Source organism: Perissodus microlepis, chromosome 14 (assembly GCF_051167445.1).
Source record: "Perissodus microlepis isolate ML-2025 ecotype Zambia chromosome 14, ASM5116744v1, whole genome shotgun sequence".
Classification (NCBI taxonomy): Eukaryota; Metazoa; Chordata; class Actinopteri; order Cichliformes; family Cichlidae; genus Perissodus; species Perissodus microlepis.
The window spans coordinates 10273233-10289027 of record NC_140474.1 but is presented as its reverse complement, the minus strand read 5'-3'; the positions used below and the strand labels follow the sequence as shown (position 1 = coordinate 10289027).

The 15795-nt window shown below is 40.9% G+C and overlaps 1 protein-coding gene across 8 annotated transcripts in view; it reads right to left on the bottom strand.

The window, feature by feature from the left end:
* Window positions 1-15795, bottom strand: part of robo2 (roundabout, axon guidance receptor, homolog 2 (Drosophila)) — a 265284-nt gene that overhangs the window by 31121 nt on the left and 218368 nt on the right. For all 8 annotated transcript variants that reach the window (XM_084950516.1, XM_084950518.1, XM_084950519.1 and 5 more), the window contains 8 exons: window positions 12347-12471; window positions 10647-10818; window positions 7472-7677; window positions 6463-6544; window positions 6193-6358; window positions 5930-6096; window positions 4531-4652; window positions 2724-2955 (listed from right to left, as the gene is read on the bottom strand). In XM_084950516.1, the coding sequence (XP_084806642.1) occupies window positions 2724-2955; window positions 4531-4652; window positions 5930-6096; window positions 6193-6358; window positions 6463-6544; window positions 7472-7677; window positions 10647-10818; window positions 12347-12471 (1272 nt within the window). The remainder of the gene's footprint in view (window positions 1-2723; window positions 2956-4530; window positions 4653-5929; window positions 6097-6192; window positions 6359-6462; window positions 6545-7471; window positions 7678-10646; window positions 10819-12346; window positions 12472-15795) is intronic.

Genomic DNA, 15795 nt, shown 5'->3' with positions numbered 1-15795 from the left:
CAAGGATGCACATACCAGACACATATTTTTGTTCGCCCTGATATTCTATATCAGGGCGAACTTGCCATGAAGCTTGCCATGATCTTTCATTAGAGGGGGATTTACATAAAAAGTAGAGCACATCTGATACTGCTATAACCTGTCTTTAATACATCACAATGATTTAATATATCATCCTTGTCTCCAGCTTGGTAGATTTGCACAGAAAATACTGGTATTGATTTGTAGAATAATGGCCTGGCATAGTCAGGCAAGCACTCTCAGTCACACTAAGACTCTAGCATTGACCAGGGTGGCACACGGGTCAATGAGCTTATAGGATGAAGTGCAGACAAGAAGGAAATGTGAAAAAAATAAATTTTAGGAAAAGGAAACAAAGTCTCAGTAAACATATTGACTGATTCCATCGATCAGCGAGATGAAACTAAAGCCAGTAGGTGAGTATCAGAGGGGTGATGCCCATCTAAGTGGAATCTGCACAATCCACAGGCAGCCAGGGAGTGGATAGAAACAAGACAGGTCCAAGCTTTCATAAACCTCTGTTGTTATTCTGATGGCAACAATCTTCTGACCCCACAAGGGGTAAAAGGAAAAATAAATAACAGTTGGCCCAACTGGAAATAACGTTTTAAAAATAATGTTTTCTCATTTCCACAGTGGCTGGCAGGGGTGCAGCACCACAGCAGAATACTGACAGGTCAATTACTCCTGTGCTGCCGCTCTCTCACCTCACCTCCATCCAAAATGGCACGTGTCACCCTGTAAATCTGTGCTCATCCCTCAGTGCAATTGGCCACACCAACCCCCAGAGGCATGGTAGAAGATGAATGGGTCCAATGATGAACCCAACACCTTAGCCAGATTAGAAACAATCTTCCAAGGGAGCATCTGATCAACCATCAAGCTCTGGGCTCTCCAACACCGAATTACATTCAGGTGACGAAGTGCTGGATTTGTCCACGGCAGTCATCAGAAGCAATGTCGTTCAAAGTTAATGTTATGAATGATTTAGCAGCTTATTATCATGCATATTTGTGCTAAACAATACACATTTTTCATTAGAGGCCTCAGAGGCTGCGCTAATAGAGCCATTAGCAGAGTGATGTATGGCAGGCAGGAATATGACCCTCTGTCTCGCATGCACATGGCATGCTGTGCTGGATGATGAAGGAATACAAACATGTCATCCATACAAAAAAGGAGCCAATAGCTATTGAAAAGACTGCGAGTGGGATCTCCCTAGAGATCAATGTATTGTAGATCATTAGTCTAGAAATGAACATTTATACAAACATTACTGATTTCCCTTCCCCTTAAATAAGAATTACTCTGCATAAAACATGATCCTCTGTGGTGACTTCTTAGACAATTATGCAGTGGGAATCAGATGGCAGTCAGAGTTCATTTATCAGCCATGATATGGCTGTCCAGATGGAGAGTGAGAGGACGTGTGAAAAAGGCAAAGGGAGACCAAAAAGATGGACACAGCACTGGCGCGCTGAGCATACTATAACCCTGAATCTGCCTGGACGTACTCTGGGGATTCTTTAATTGTGCTAATAACAACCTAAGTTTTAATCACACTCTGAACTGGATTTCTCTATCTGTCTAGCCACATTTTCTCAGTAGTCCCAGGGACTCTGAAGAGCCTAGAGCCCTGTGTTTGACAGTGCATTAATTCTGACCAAGCGCAGCAGCAGAGTTATGGCAGAAAGTTGTTGAGATTGTGCAGGACCTGGATGCAGATAGGGAATATTATCAGCATTGGTAATAGCTGTGACATGTGGGTTTAGGAAACCTTAGGGAGATGTACCTTGGCATGTGGGACTTTAAGATATGTGTGTGTTTGTGCCAGAGTGTGTGTTGGCGACAGCTGTAACTTGATGGCAGTTCGACTGCTGCAGTGAATGCACTAGCTGACCACAGGAGATATGGTCCCTCTGAGAAAGGGAAAATAAATGGGCCTGTCATCCCAACAGGATGTGAACTGTCTCTTGTCCATGCAGCCTGAATATGCAGTGGAGGACAGTCTTTGCCTCCAGTATTAAGTGTCTGTATTTGTCTTTTTGTCCTGCTGTAGGTATGACGTTATATGGTTAAAAGGTTGAAACAAGGTTGGTGGTTGTATTTCTGTTCAGGTTTATATCAAAGCACAACAGTGTTATTGCAGGTTTTTTTTTTTTAACGTGTAATTAATTTTAATGTAGTTTGTAGTAGGCACTAAAACAAAAACAGTTTTACACTTAGCTTCACTTTGGTCGCTCAGTTTTAGTTCACTACAATAAACTTGATCGAAATACATATCTGTCTGTGCGCCTGTTTATAATATAGCACCACATTGCTCTGTGGCCTTGTCAGAGCCTGTATGAATCAAGCTTTAGGTGACAGATCATCTTCACAGGAGGAAGTGTGAGCTGTGCCCAATCACAGCTCAGATCTGTGGCTGCTGGGTGATGGATTAGATGAAGGTTGGCACTAACACCACCAATCAAAAAAAAAAAACAGCTGGAAGGTCAAACAGATGAGCATATCCTGGAAGCATGTTTAAACAAAATACAGTTCTTAGTTTTAAAGAGGGGCACCAATGATATTGCAGCAAAAACTGACAGGAAAGCAGCCTATGGGATCGTGTCACTCATCATTTGAGTGGATGTGCCACAGTTTGATTTTATTGCTCCTGACATACAGTAATATACATATAATCAGCAAGTTCTTCCAATTACCTTCCTCAGTGGTCCTTGCAGTCCTGGATTCACTGTCCATGCCCTGAAACTCATTGAAATAAGGCCGGACCTTGATCTCATAAACTATGCCTTTCTTGAGACCAGAGAGGATCACACTTCTCTCTGAGGGGACGTTCACATCCTGGGTCTGCCATGGTCCTGGTGATGGCAGTCCCGATGTCTGTCTGTAAAGAACTCTGTAACCCTGGATGAACTGGGACTGACGATCCACCTAAAGAGGTAAAAGAAGGCATTATTTTTATTTAGTTATTTTTTTATTTCAAAGAGAACTGTGCAGAGGAGATTAATAGATGCTACTTTGGGACATTTGATATATAATATGCATTGATGTTTTTCTGCAATTCTTACAGGGCTGCATGTATAACACTTTAGAGGCTTTTATGACCAGCACTTCTACACTTTTCTGAATTAACACTGACATCATCTCATACCATAGATCCTACCACAAAGTGGTCCCCCCAACATTAAAAAGGCATTCCATGAAGGACATAGGAATGTCTCATGTGTATTATAAATGCTAAATAGTGGCACCATAAAGCAAGTCCTACTATATTTAGGACGTGGTATGAATATAAGAATTTCATGCAGCAACAAATACATACACCCTGGGGAAATGAGGAGGATACACAATAGAGATGGTAACAGGAGATATGTCCCATAGAAAAGATGGAGAGACAGCAATTGTAGTAGCCCCCTGAAATCCGCAAAGGGTCCTTCGTCTAAAACTTGGACCCATTTAGCGAGACAGAAAAAGCTGAATTTATGCAGAGGAGGAACGGGTGCATAACTCACTGTAATAGCTTGTTAACAGTAGAAGAAGAAGTGAGCAGGGCTTTCAAGTGGGATGTTAAGCAGCTGTTTTTCACCAGTGTAGCTTGAGTAAATCAGCAAAATGGATTCCGTTCTTGGTGCACGAATTTTATTAATGGAATGATTTGGGAATATAAAAGCTTTCTGAAAGGGGCCACTCTGTTTACTTAAAGGGTCCCAGCCACTGATTGATTAGGCAGCCGTGTTTTGTGTTGACTGTACGCTGCAATCATAAAGCAATGCTTTAGCATTAAATTAGCGAACAAGTCCACAGGGGTCAATAAAGATGTCACCAGGAAAACTGCTAATGTGGATAATTTGAAAATGCACTCCCTTTGCCACCAAGGGATTTATAGGACCACAATCAAAATAACCAAGTACATATTATACAGTCTAAACACTGTAGTGTTTCTGTTCTCATTATTAAACAGATATAAAAAATTTTAAAAGTGTTTCACATTTAGCAAAATTTTCTAAACTTGGCCAAAAGTTTATTCTTATTTTGAAGCATCAGAAAGTGCATATAGGATATGGTGGATGCAAAGGTTCCTGTTTGCAGATTACTACACTGTATTACACAAAAATTAATTTCAATCTGCTTTTATCTGAGTAGTCCTTTATGTAAGCGGGAAGCAGCTGAAGACATATGGAAGATAGATGAACAACCAGATGTCTCTGACATCTCTTTTGATGTTACTGTGGTTAATAAAACCATTTTACAGCTATCTGATGTTCAGTTACTTTTAAGTTCCCATTTACAATATTTCAAAGCTGCAGTCTTAGGGAATAACCTGACAAAAATTTACTGGCATAAAACAAATCCTAGCCTCAAGGAGCACCTTCTGGCTTCAAAGAGGAATATTTAATGCCAACTATCTTGGACTGTGACTCAATTTTGCACAATCAAAGAATCACAATATATGCTCTTGCAGTGCACAGATTCAACTGAAGTCTGAGTATGCCAAGCTATACTTACTGTCCATGTGACCTGAATGGTTGTGGGACTCAGGACAACAGGATTGTGCAAGCGAACTATGACCTCGCCGAGCTCCTTCTGTACGTGCCTGTGGTCCACACCCTGAGCTGGAGGACTTATATCTACAAGAGAACAAGAAAGTAAAAATGAGAAAGAGAAGTCCCAAAGTAAAGTCAAAGAGAGTAAAATGTTTCTTACTCTTCTTAAACTCTGTTCACTCAGCTCCACACAATAAACCTTGATTCATCACCATCAGAAGTGGAATGACAAAAGAAAGACTGAATAGACCAGTCGGATTTAACAAAGACGTGTACACTTGGTAATCACGACTTCATTTAAAAAGGAGCAACTTCATCTGCATTAAAATGACCTCATTCCATTTTGTATTAAGCACTTTTCTGATCTAAAGAAAAGAAAGTAGAGTTGGGTTTGCAAAGTTCTTTAGACGTGCGACTTGTCTGCACTTACTGGGATCTGACTGAAAAACCACATCACTGAATGAACTCTGAATATATGACCCCTTAGACATACTGGATGGAAGATGAATGGACACATGACACTATGATCCAGCTCATTTCTCCCATGCATGTGTTTCAAGTTATAAGCAATAAAAAATTCCAGCATATCAGATACTGAGTGTGGCTGAAATGAGCCACATTTTGAGTTATTTACTGGAGGAGAAAAAGCCACAAATATCATTTCCTATATTTAAAAAAAAGATGCCTCATTTACACAACCCAGCGCAGTGATAAATAACACGAACACACCAAAGGAGCAAGACAGGCCAAACACAGTTAAAAGAAGTAAAAAATCACTTTATCATCAGTGCATGCTATTGTCAATCAACACTTCTATATATCATCTGAAGGTCTTCATCTCACCATGAGAGAGATAGGCTGCAAATCAAATTCACTTTTTTAGGATGGTATTAGCTTACATTTGACAGAGCACGGCCAAAGGATTGCTTGTGGGAGGGTGTTATCATATCAATGCAATCTGACTGCAGACTGTCCAGTACTGTAATCAAATCATCTTTGGGTTTGGAGACAGTCATTTTCTTCTGTTATGATGATTAACATAGCAGGCATAGCACTAACTCTGTTAGGCCTTCCAAAAGTAGACATGGCTATTTTACATAATTGCTTAAGTGCAGCCTTAATGAGCTGAACTGCAATGAAAAATTTGACCTCTTGAAAGTTGTGCAGTGTTAGTGTCAGTATAACTGTTCACTGCAGACTGCTGAGATGGGCTGATAAGTACCAGAGTTTGGAGTGGAACACAGCGACCTTAATCTATCCTTAGAAACAGAAATCAAATTCAGCTTGTGGCTTATGAAGAACCTATGCATACATGCAGTGAATGTAATGAAGTCGCTTTATATTAGTGTTATGTAAGGTACCTTGTGTTCTGACAGGATCAGACATGGGGCTTGGATCGCTCAGGCCCTGGCTGTTCACAGCTCGCACCATGAACAGGTAGATGGTGTTCGGACGGAGACCTTTGACAGTGAACTGGGTGGTTTTGACGTGGTCTGCCACTGTTTGCCAACTGTTGCTCACTGATTGACTGCAGTGCAAGAGAAATAAAGTTATATCTGCAATCCATAGCATACCAAAGCTGATAGCTAGTGACTGGCGCTTTAATGGGAGTGGTAAAACAAACCTGAACGCTTCAATGACATAGGAGGAAACGGGAGATGCTCCAGCCAGCCCAGGCTGCCAGGACAGGGACACACTGTTCTTGGTGACATCGGTAACTTGAGGTTTAGATGGTGGGCCTGGAAGCTCATTATCATCATGGTTCTTCATTACAATCACTCCACCTGATTCTGAAAGTTTCAGTGAAGAATACAACAAACAGCCATTTTCATCAATAAACAGTAAAGTTAAAACAAATATCACGTCAATATCATGTCATCTTCCCTCGACCTACCTTTGACTTCCAAGAAGGCACTCCATGATGTTTCGCCACTGGAGCTGGTGGCCACACATGTGTAGATCCCAGAGTCTGCAAGCTAGAACACAGTGGAATAAAGACATATATATAAATGAAAACAAGCAGCAAACAATATAAGCAGTAGTAAGGATTCCATTAATAACACTATTAGCGAAAGGGACATTTTAGTTCCCCCTCCTAAAAGCAGCAGTGACTGAATATGTGTTTCCTCCTATCGCTGACACAGTGAAACTGATGGGGGGACTTCTCCGGCTAGGCCCTGCGCTGGACAAACCGTGTGTCATTTGTGAGTGCCTCAAAGTGCTGACGCTAATTTCCTAATGAATTCCATTTTCTACTCACCGCCCTTCCATCACTTTTCCACTCCCCCTCCTTATTTCCCCACTGTCCTGCCGACCACAACAAAGACAGGCTAATTAATTTAGGGTGGGCTGCAAGAAACCCCTGGACCGATGACAGCTGGCTTGTCTCTCCATCCCTCTTAGGAACTTTGGTTGTTTGTTGGTTTCTGTCCCTGTGCCTTCCTTCCATTTATTAAATAACATGTCAGTGGTCACCGGTTTTGTCAAGCGTAATAGGTATTCCACTGAGGCCACAGAGTGCAGAAAGGGAGATGCGATTCTTCTAAATTTAATCTACTTGATACATTTGCGTGTGCATAAATGTGTGTGTATATATTCTGAACCACAGCTGGATTCCATCCAACCCTTCACAGCTGAACTCAAATGGAGCTACCATGCCACTAAGTGATACAATCATGCAGGTTAAACAGGGGGGTTTGGTACTTCTTGTATGCCCACTGGAAAAACCTTGTATCCTGGAGTCTTGCAAACATGACCATGCGGTTGCAAATAACTGCAAATAACAGCATTAACATTTTATGTTAATGCTGGTTTTAAGCTCTGCTACAAAGAAAGCACAGAACTTTTAACACATAGTAGCAGTTAGTAGTAGTAACTGTGACTTTAACACTAAAATCTTTTACCCTGATGTTTTTGATCTGCAGACTGCCCAGCTCCTGCAGCGACATGCGGGGGTCCTTTCCTAGTAGACTGACCCCATCCTTCAGCCAGCTGATGGAGGGGATAGGATCTCCTGAAGCCTGACACTTCAGTAGCGCCATACTGTCAACCCCCAGGGTCTGATTGGATGGGCCTTGGCGAATAATAGGCGGAGGTCTATCTGTGAGCACTGTGAAACAAAGAGGAAAATGTGAGTGTTATCCATATTCTGTAGTTCAGATGAATGATGATGCTCATATAATGCGCATGACTATAAAATAAACTGAGTGATAGCACTGGTTATAAAACACACAGCAAGAGGCGGATATTGGTATCTGTCATAAAGTAGACTATTTTCTCTGCAGGTCTTGTAATTGTGCCACAGAACAATGATTCCTGTATTTCCAGGAAAGAAAAGCTGAGTAGTGTTTTCTTCTTTCATTGATGTGGCAGAGGGATGCTAAGCGGTTTCCAGTTACTGCCTGGGTAGCTTTATTTTTACACACTACTCTAGACTCTGTGGTACAGTTTGGCGGTGAGACACTGGCCTATTGAGCCAGTATGGTTCAGATAAATGCTTCATTATGTGCAGTGTGGGGCACAATAAAAGGTGAATTTTAGAAAGTATGGAAACTGGACTCTTTATATCAAAAGAATCAGAGAAGGCAACCTTAATTTTTTTATTATTTGGTTCCAGTTTCAATTTAAATGCTGCAACTTTGATGGATTCCATTTATATGAGCAAATTCATTTGTTTTAATGTGCCAGAAAAGCCTTTGGGTAACATCTGTAAAATAGGGGATGTGTCAGAGGCGATCTCAGAGATTTAGTACTGTAGCACAAAGGCAGTTTATATATTTAGAGTTGAATAATGTGGAGTCCCCCTGGCTTCGCAGAACCTACATTAATTAGAAAGTATGGATTAATGATGTCAGACCTGCAGGGGCTAATTACCAAGTACCTCAGTAACCTTTCAACACATTATCACACCTCGCTTGCAACCCTATTTTCTGTCCCGCAGTTACATCTGATAAAAGGAAGTGTTTCCAGATTATTCTCTCTACTTTCGTAGATGCTTCGGGTCAAGAAGGTGGAGAGAAACCTGATATGTTATCCACCAGCCAAATATACTACATTAATTCCACCTTTTTGTTTTTAGGCCTCTATAATAAGTAAGTAGGGCAAATGTGATCAAATGAATCAAAAGTAATAATGTAAAGTTGAAATCCAGCCAAGAGACGATTCAAAGCACCTGCTTCTAGCCAGGGACTCAGTAAGATACAGTTTGTCTTCTAATAGCATAGTTTGTCAAATTAAGATGCATTAAATTATAATGTGCATCCATGTTTGTTAAAAGATGTTTAAAGCAACGTCCCTCACATTAATGCAGTCCTTACTTAATACAGCACACTGCTGTAAGACTCGGTTTGACAGAAGCTAAAGCGCAAACAGAAGGCATGGTTTGGTCAAGGGGTTTGATGCGTTTAATTTATGTGTCCATGGCATGTGGGAGTGACAAAGGGAGGAGGCAAAGCTTGACTAAGGCCTTGGGTCTCTGGATCAGGAATTTCTCATTACAGATCTCCTTGAACTCCACAGACTGCTGGCGGGACTCCGGGCAGTAAATCACATAAAGACTGCAGCAGGTGTGGCCATGACCTCACCCTGACCCACACCACACTCTTTCCTCCTTTTCCACTGATTTTATTCATTTTGCTAACATGTCTTCAATAGCATATCTTGGCAAAAATAAAAGTGGGAGTTAAAATACCTTAACTATAACAATGCTACACATTTCATTCCAAAGTGAATGTGTTTTTCACCATACTGTCTACACTGAGTTATGGAGACATCCTATTTGTTGCCACCACCTGTCCACTATAGTGCCATTAAGTTGATCACCCTGTGGCCCTGGTACTGCCAATTGCGAGCTGGAAGTAATATCAATAATATCCAAAAAGGATATCTGTATCTTTCTTTGTAAGAGTCAAAGGAGCTTGCAAAGAAAAGCGTCTGGACTTCTTTAAGTTACTTGAAGACGTTTCACCTCTCATCCGAGAAGCTTCTTCAGTTCTAAGGTCAAATGGTGGAGAGTCACAGATATAAACCTAGTGGGAGTATCCCCCCACAGAGGGACAAAAGGACCCCCTGATGATCCTCTAATCGCCTGAGCCAAGGTGTGAAACCGGGTGTGGGTCCCAATCAGCCAGAGTTTCGGGTGTGTTCATTGTGAAACCTGGCCCCACCTTATCAAGCGAATTCCATTTCTTTGTAAGACTTTGATAGAGTTCTTCAGTCTGTCTGAGACACTCATAAAGAATTTAAAGCCCAATCAGAGTTCTAACACTTGTGACTGTTATACCCACATGCCATGTGTACAAAATGTTTGTTTAAATAAAAATACAAATACAGCTGAAAAAGTGATAAGCAGGAATTTGAAGGGCACTTTCAATTATGTACCTGCACCCGACTGCAAAACAAAACCAAAAAAATGCCCATGCTGTGTTTTTAATCTTTTTGCTAGCAGGTACTTTAGCCGACATATGGATAGCCGTCTATCTTGCCATCACAATAGCTGATTAGATGCTCCCGCGCCTAGCAAGACAAAAATATTTAATTTCATAGAAAGCCACTGTCACTCTATCAGTCTCCTTCTCCTGCTCCCGCCCTCATACACATACATGTGGCTCCCTCACTCACCAAACCGCTGACCATTAAACTTGAACAAACTCAAGGGCAATGCTCTATTTTCTTTCCAATAGGAAGACGAGGCATTTTTAATTAAATTGCATCAGGAAAGAAAGAAATAAGTGCACAGAGCAAAAACACAGTAACCGAAGGTTATGGATATACTGACATTTCTTCAACAATAGTTGAATTTTCTTTGCACTTTGACTGTTTAAAAAATTCATTTGTACTTGTGCACCTACTGCACACACAAAGGTCTTGAAGGCCAAATTCCTACTTGCACTTAACCAGGCAATAGCCGTGTTGTAGCTAAAAGCTGACAAACTCCAGTCAGATGCCATCAGTGTCAGTATAAGTAATTTGTTTGGTGATGGTTCACCTGCCTCACCCCATCTGCAGTGATACTAAGCAATGTGTCAGTGTGTAGTAGTGTGCTGGCATGGCAGAAGTTACACGTCAGGTTTTCCTCACCATCTGTGACCTCCAGTTGAGCCTTGGCGAGGATACTGCCTGCAACGGTCAGGGCCTGGCAAATATAGTAACCAGCATCTGCCCGCTGCACAGATGAGATGGTCAGGGCTCCACTGGGCGACACCGAAAAGCGATTGTTGGGCTGCTGGGGTTGGTTGGGAAAGAGCAAATTCTGCAGGAAATGGAACAAACAGCCAATTAGTGAGAACATGGAAGCAGTTCAACCTGGAAGAATTACAAAAATGCTCACACATCCATCACCATCGAATCCACACATATACTGTGCACACTAACATGCAAACACATCCGACTATTAGTGTAATCACAGCATGAACAATTCTCTCTTTGACTATGTGAACCGACTTCACGAGCTGCAAAACATGTTTGATGACTTGGTTTCATACTTATTCTTGGGCCAAGCCAGTGGCTCCACTCTCTTAGGAAGGGAACTTTTTGCTCTTGTTGGCTTCATGACCACTTTCCTCTCTGTTTCAATTCCACAGTGGTTTTGAGATTTTTTTTAAATGTATTTTTTCAAAGGAGACCACCTCATGTAAATTAGACTGTATTAAATATAATGTAATCTTGAATTTAGAAAGGAAGACATAATCAGTGTAACACATTTCAGAGTAAATACACAGAATTAGACGACTAATGACACAGAAAAAAGTACTTCTTTCTGAGTAGTTCCCACCTTGTCCCAGCTCTTCCTGTACTGTTTTATTAGGATCCCCAGAGGGAACCAGCAAAAACAGCTGGATTGAATTACATCTAATCATTTACATGTAACAAACTGCACAGTTTCTTTTCTATTAGACTCTATGGGTCTCCAGAACATATGAGATGTTCAACTGGAAGAAATGCATTAAAGTTATTTAACTAATATACTTAATTAGCTTTAACAAATACCATCACGTCTTTTACATATCAGTAAGGATAAAGAATAGAAAGCTTTAATAAACACAAGGACAAGTGCCAACAAGTGCAGAAATGTCAAGAAAGAACAGTCATTTGAAAAGCCTCAACTTTAATGACAAAGTGAGACACACACAGAATATGAGTTCACATTACTCAATAGCACTGACTCACGATGCTTTAGGTAACATATTGTTATTTGAGTATCATACCTGTGCAAAGTTGTAAGCATGTGTCTCACTTCTGTTCGCTGTTTTCAGAAAACTCTGTTCTAATTGTTGGCCTGCAGGCTATGCGTGAGCGTGTTTCAACCTTAGCGAGAGCTGAATCATATCTGTGGCTCATCTACAAGCCCCAACAGGTTCCTAATTGGCACTGTTGTTGACCGTTGTGAGGACACCCAGGTATTTGAATGGGTTATCTGCTTGAGTGAGGGTTAGGATCGTTCTTATCAGTTCAGGGTCACAGAAAACCAATTAGCACTTTGCCAGGCACACTTTGATTTGGCGGATCCTGAGAACAAAGGTGTATCTATGTGTCTGTGGTAAAGATACCGATCGCAGATAGTGTAGAAGTGCTGTCTGTGTGTGTGTGCGCAAAGCAGGGGAATCCAAAAAACACAATGACTGTGTGTACAGTTGGTAGAATCGAAACCTGATAACGCCAGATGTACGGTAGATAATAAATCCCGCCTAAAAAGAGAGTGATATGTTTTCACATGTAAAAAATAATAATGAAAAAGTAATTAAAAAACAACATTAAACTGGATTAGTCTGTGTTTGTACCTGACTCCCCTCCTTCTGCCAGAAGACAGCAGGTTGTGGATTTCCTTTGGTTTCACATGGGAAGGTAGCAGTACGGCCTTGTGACACGATTTGGTCCCTTGGACGGATGACAAACTGGGGAGGAGCTGAAGTCAAAGGGCCAGAACAACAGTGTTAGAGGACCTGCGGTGCATAGTGAAGCCGAACATTAAGGCTTAAGAACTTCAAGCAAAAACAAGCAATATACCACATGGTCAAATCAAAATGAGAGTGCTGTACAGAGCTTCCATGCAGCATCATATCTGTCTTTTGCTCTGAACACCAGTGACTATCATGACTCTCACTGCCATGGTAACAAGGCTGGCCATTCATCCAGGTGAGACTGAAGCTGAATGAATGACAGTCACAGTGGCATTCACACAAGGAAGCGTCTCAGTCACAAAGGCATTTAGATCTGAGACAACACATAGACACACCCATGCCCTGGAAACATCAAAAACTATAACAGGAATAGACAGGGTTAATTGTGTCTGACTTTCCATATGGAGGGTTTACTCTGCATCAGAATGCATCTCATATAAAAGTCAAGATTGTGAGCAGCTTGATACAACTTCTGATCAAAGCTGTATCAAAAGTGAGTGAGAGAAAGAAAAGACTACTTCAGTGTTTACCACACAACAAGCTAACACTTGAAAAGCTATCAAAGTCTGAAACTGTACTGTGAAGCTTTCTCAGTTAACATTCACACGTTTATCAGCAGATAGACGAACAGTGAGACATTTCTGACTGACAACTTGACAGATGCAGGTCAATAACAAAGACAGAGGACTGGATACAACTTCTATTGGCGTGCAGTGCTGCTGTTTTTGCTTTCTGACCGTTCCGTGACACCAGGTGAAGGAGGGAGAATTTCACATCAAACTTTGTTTCACAGATATTTCAATTGCTTTTTAATGAGATATTTAACAAGCAAAAGCTGACATAATCCAAGTGCATAGATGGCACAAAAAAGGGATATAGCATGTGTCCTTATGCATGAAAAACTTTAGTATCCAGACATAATAATCTATCATTTGATAGATGATGATCGGTACAAGTGCAAGAAAGCATTTTAATAATCTGAGTAAATTACTGCCTGACCCAGGGCCTCTACTTGTTTCTTCGGTGAATGTCATTGAGGGTCATGTTGACAAGAGCCATGTTTGCCAAGATAAAAATCAAAAACTCTTACAGAGGAAACACAGCTCCTGCAGAGATAATGAAAGTCAACACATTAAGGGCCCTGAGTCACTGCCATACTATCAAATAAGCACAGAGACTGGATTAGAGGGACCATTTTCTTTGCAGAAACACAATGAGAAACACCAAGACTTCTGCAAAATTCTGACAAGAATTGTTGCAATGCAACATCTTGCACTCTTTCTGTTTCTTTTGATTTCTTCTAAGTCCTTTCTTTGATAAGCCAGCTGGTTCCAGTAAGGCCAAACTCTTCCCATTTGGCTGGTTTCATCATGTAATCCCTTTTTGGACGTGTGTATTTGTCAAAGATACACACAGTTGGGAATGGTGCAGATGGCAACAGATTTACTGCTTTGCCGTTTGGCCTTCTGCTGCTTGGATATCTTGTGGCTCTCACAATGCTGGGCCTGATACAGAGCTCTTAAATCCTTCTCTGGCAAGGTCTTAGTTCCCTCCCTTCTCTGCTCCATTCCATACCACACACTGCATTATTAACAACTCACTAAAATGTGGTTTCACACTTTACAGAATGCCTCCTATCACTGTACTACCCAGCATGGTCCTTTGTCACTTTCTCAATTCCCATTAATGACTCTTTGTTTGCCATTCTCATGGACTTATTTACACACTTAAGCAGAAAAAAGGATGCTTACTTACTTTTTTCCCACTATTTATGATTTAAAGTCATGTTAAATGGGCCTGAATTCTTATGCTTTGAACTGTTTTTCAGGTATGACTCATTGTTTCCAAAGGCAGACCAAAAAAACCCCTCTTTTATCTACAGCCAATGTTAACATACCAAATAAAAGGAAGCAATCTGTTTGGAAACCAGTTTTGTCATGACCCACAGATATCTTGGGGGCATTTTCTGAGATATCTTTTTTATTAATGGTTAAGCTTCCTAATGTGCAAGTGTGCTAAACTGTTAGATTCACTAATAAGTGCCAAAAACATCCAATCCATCCAATCTCAGTTGTGTGATTGTTGGCTCCAGTTAAAACTGCAATTTAAACAAAAAGGCTAGGCTTTGTCTTTACTGCTTTTCTATTAGTCATCTACATATTTCACAACTTTTCATCCCTCTTTCTATCTTTAAATTATATTTGAATAAAATAGTCATGGGGAATGTGATTGAGAATGACCAAAAGGTAGACAGGGTCCAATGGAGAAGAACAGATCAAAACTTTCGACAAATCAAGGGGAAGTTAGTGTGCGACAGTTTCACAGCTTGGCTCAGGGCTAGCAGACATTGGCCCTGTTTTTTATTCAGAAACCCTTAATGACATATGAGAAGCTCCTTCCTGTTCCCTCCTAAGGAAACACACGATCAGGGGCCCATATTTAATTCATGACAAGTCACATCTGCCTGGCTTGGAGAGAGCTCGGCATAAAACAGCAGTCAGGGTGAAAAGAACAAATGGACAAAGAGACAGCGATCCATTCAGCACACTCAAGCACAAATATTTCTTCCTCCTTTAAAATCCCACATTCAATCATATTTTATTCAAAAGTTGACAGCAATTACTGCCTCTTCCCACAGGCAGAGTGAATGTGTAATTTCCTCCATCTTCTTGGAAACTGACAGTTTGACAATCAGAGAACCGCCACTGCTGTTTTGCCAACCCAAGTCCTGCCATTGAGGCAGTGTCTGTTTTTTTCTACCAGTCAAGCTTGTCGTGACACACACTTCTGCCATGCGTTTCCCTTTCTTTCTCCTCCTGCATATTTCTCATTATTGCATTCTTCCCATTTCTGCTCTCAAAAGCACGTCTTTCTCTCAAGATGCCAATTTTCACTTACTCCCTCTAACAATCTCACATATGAAGTGTGCCAAATGTGGTTTTCTGTTGACCTACACCAATCTATAGGGAAATAAAACGACATTCCCAGACCGGTGTTCTTGGGCTCAGAAGGAAAGAAGCTGATCAAAACTAAACAGATCTCAGCTCTGTGATCCAAAAATCCACAGATGGCCTCAAGACTCGCAAGTTAAACACATTCTGGACCATATGAGATGACAATGTCTGAGTCAATTACACTGCTAGCCCACTCTTTCACTGTAAAGAATAGAGACTAGAATCTAAAGAACCTTCAGTTTAGAGGAACAATGCTAACATAAGCCTTGATCTATAATAATAAAGCAGCATACGCAATATTCATCAGCTGCCAGTAGAGCTCAAGTATAAGCGATAAAAATACAAAATGAATAGTAACTTTGTGACAATGCAAAG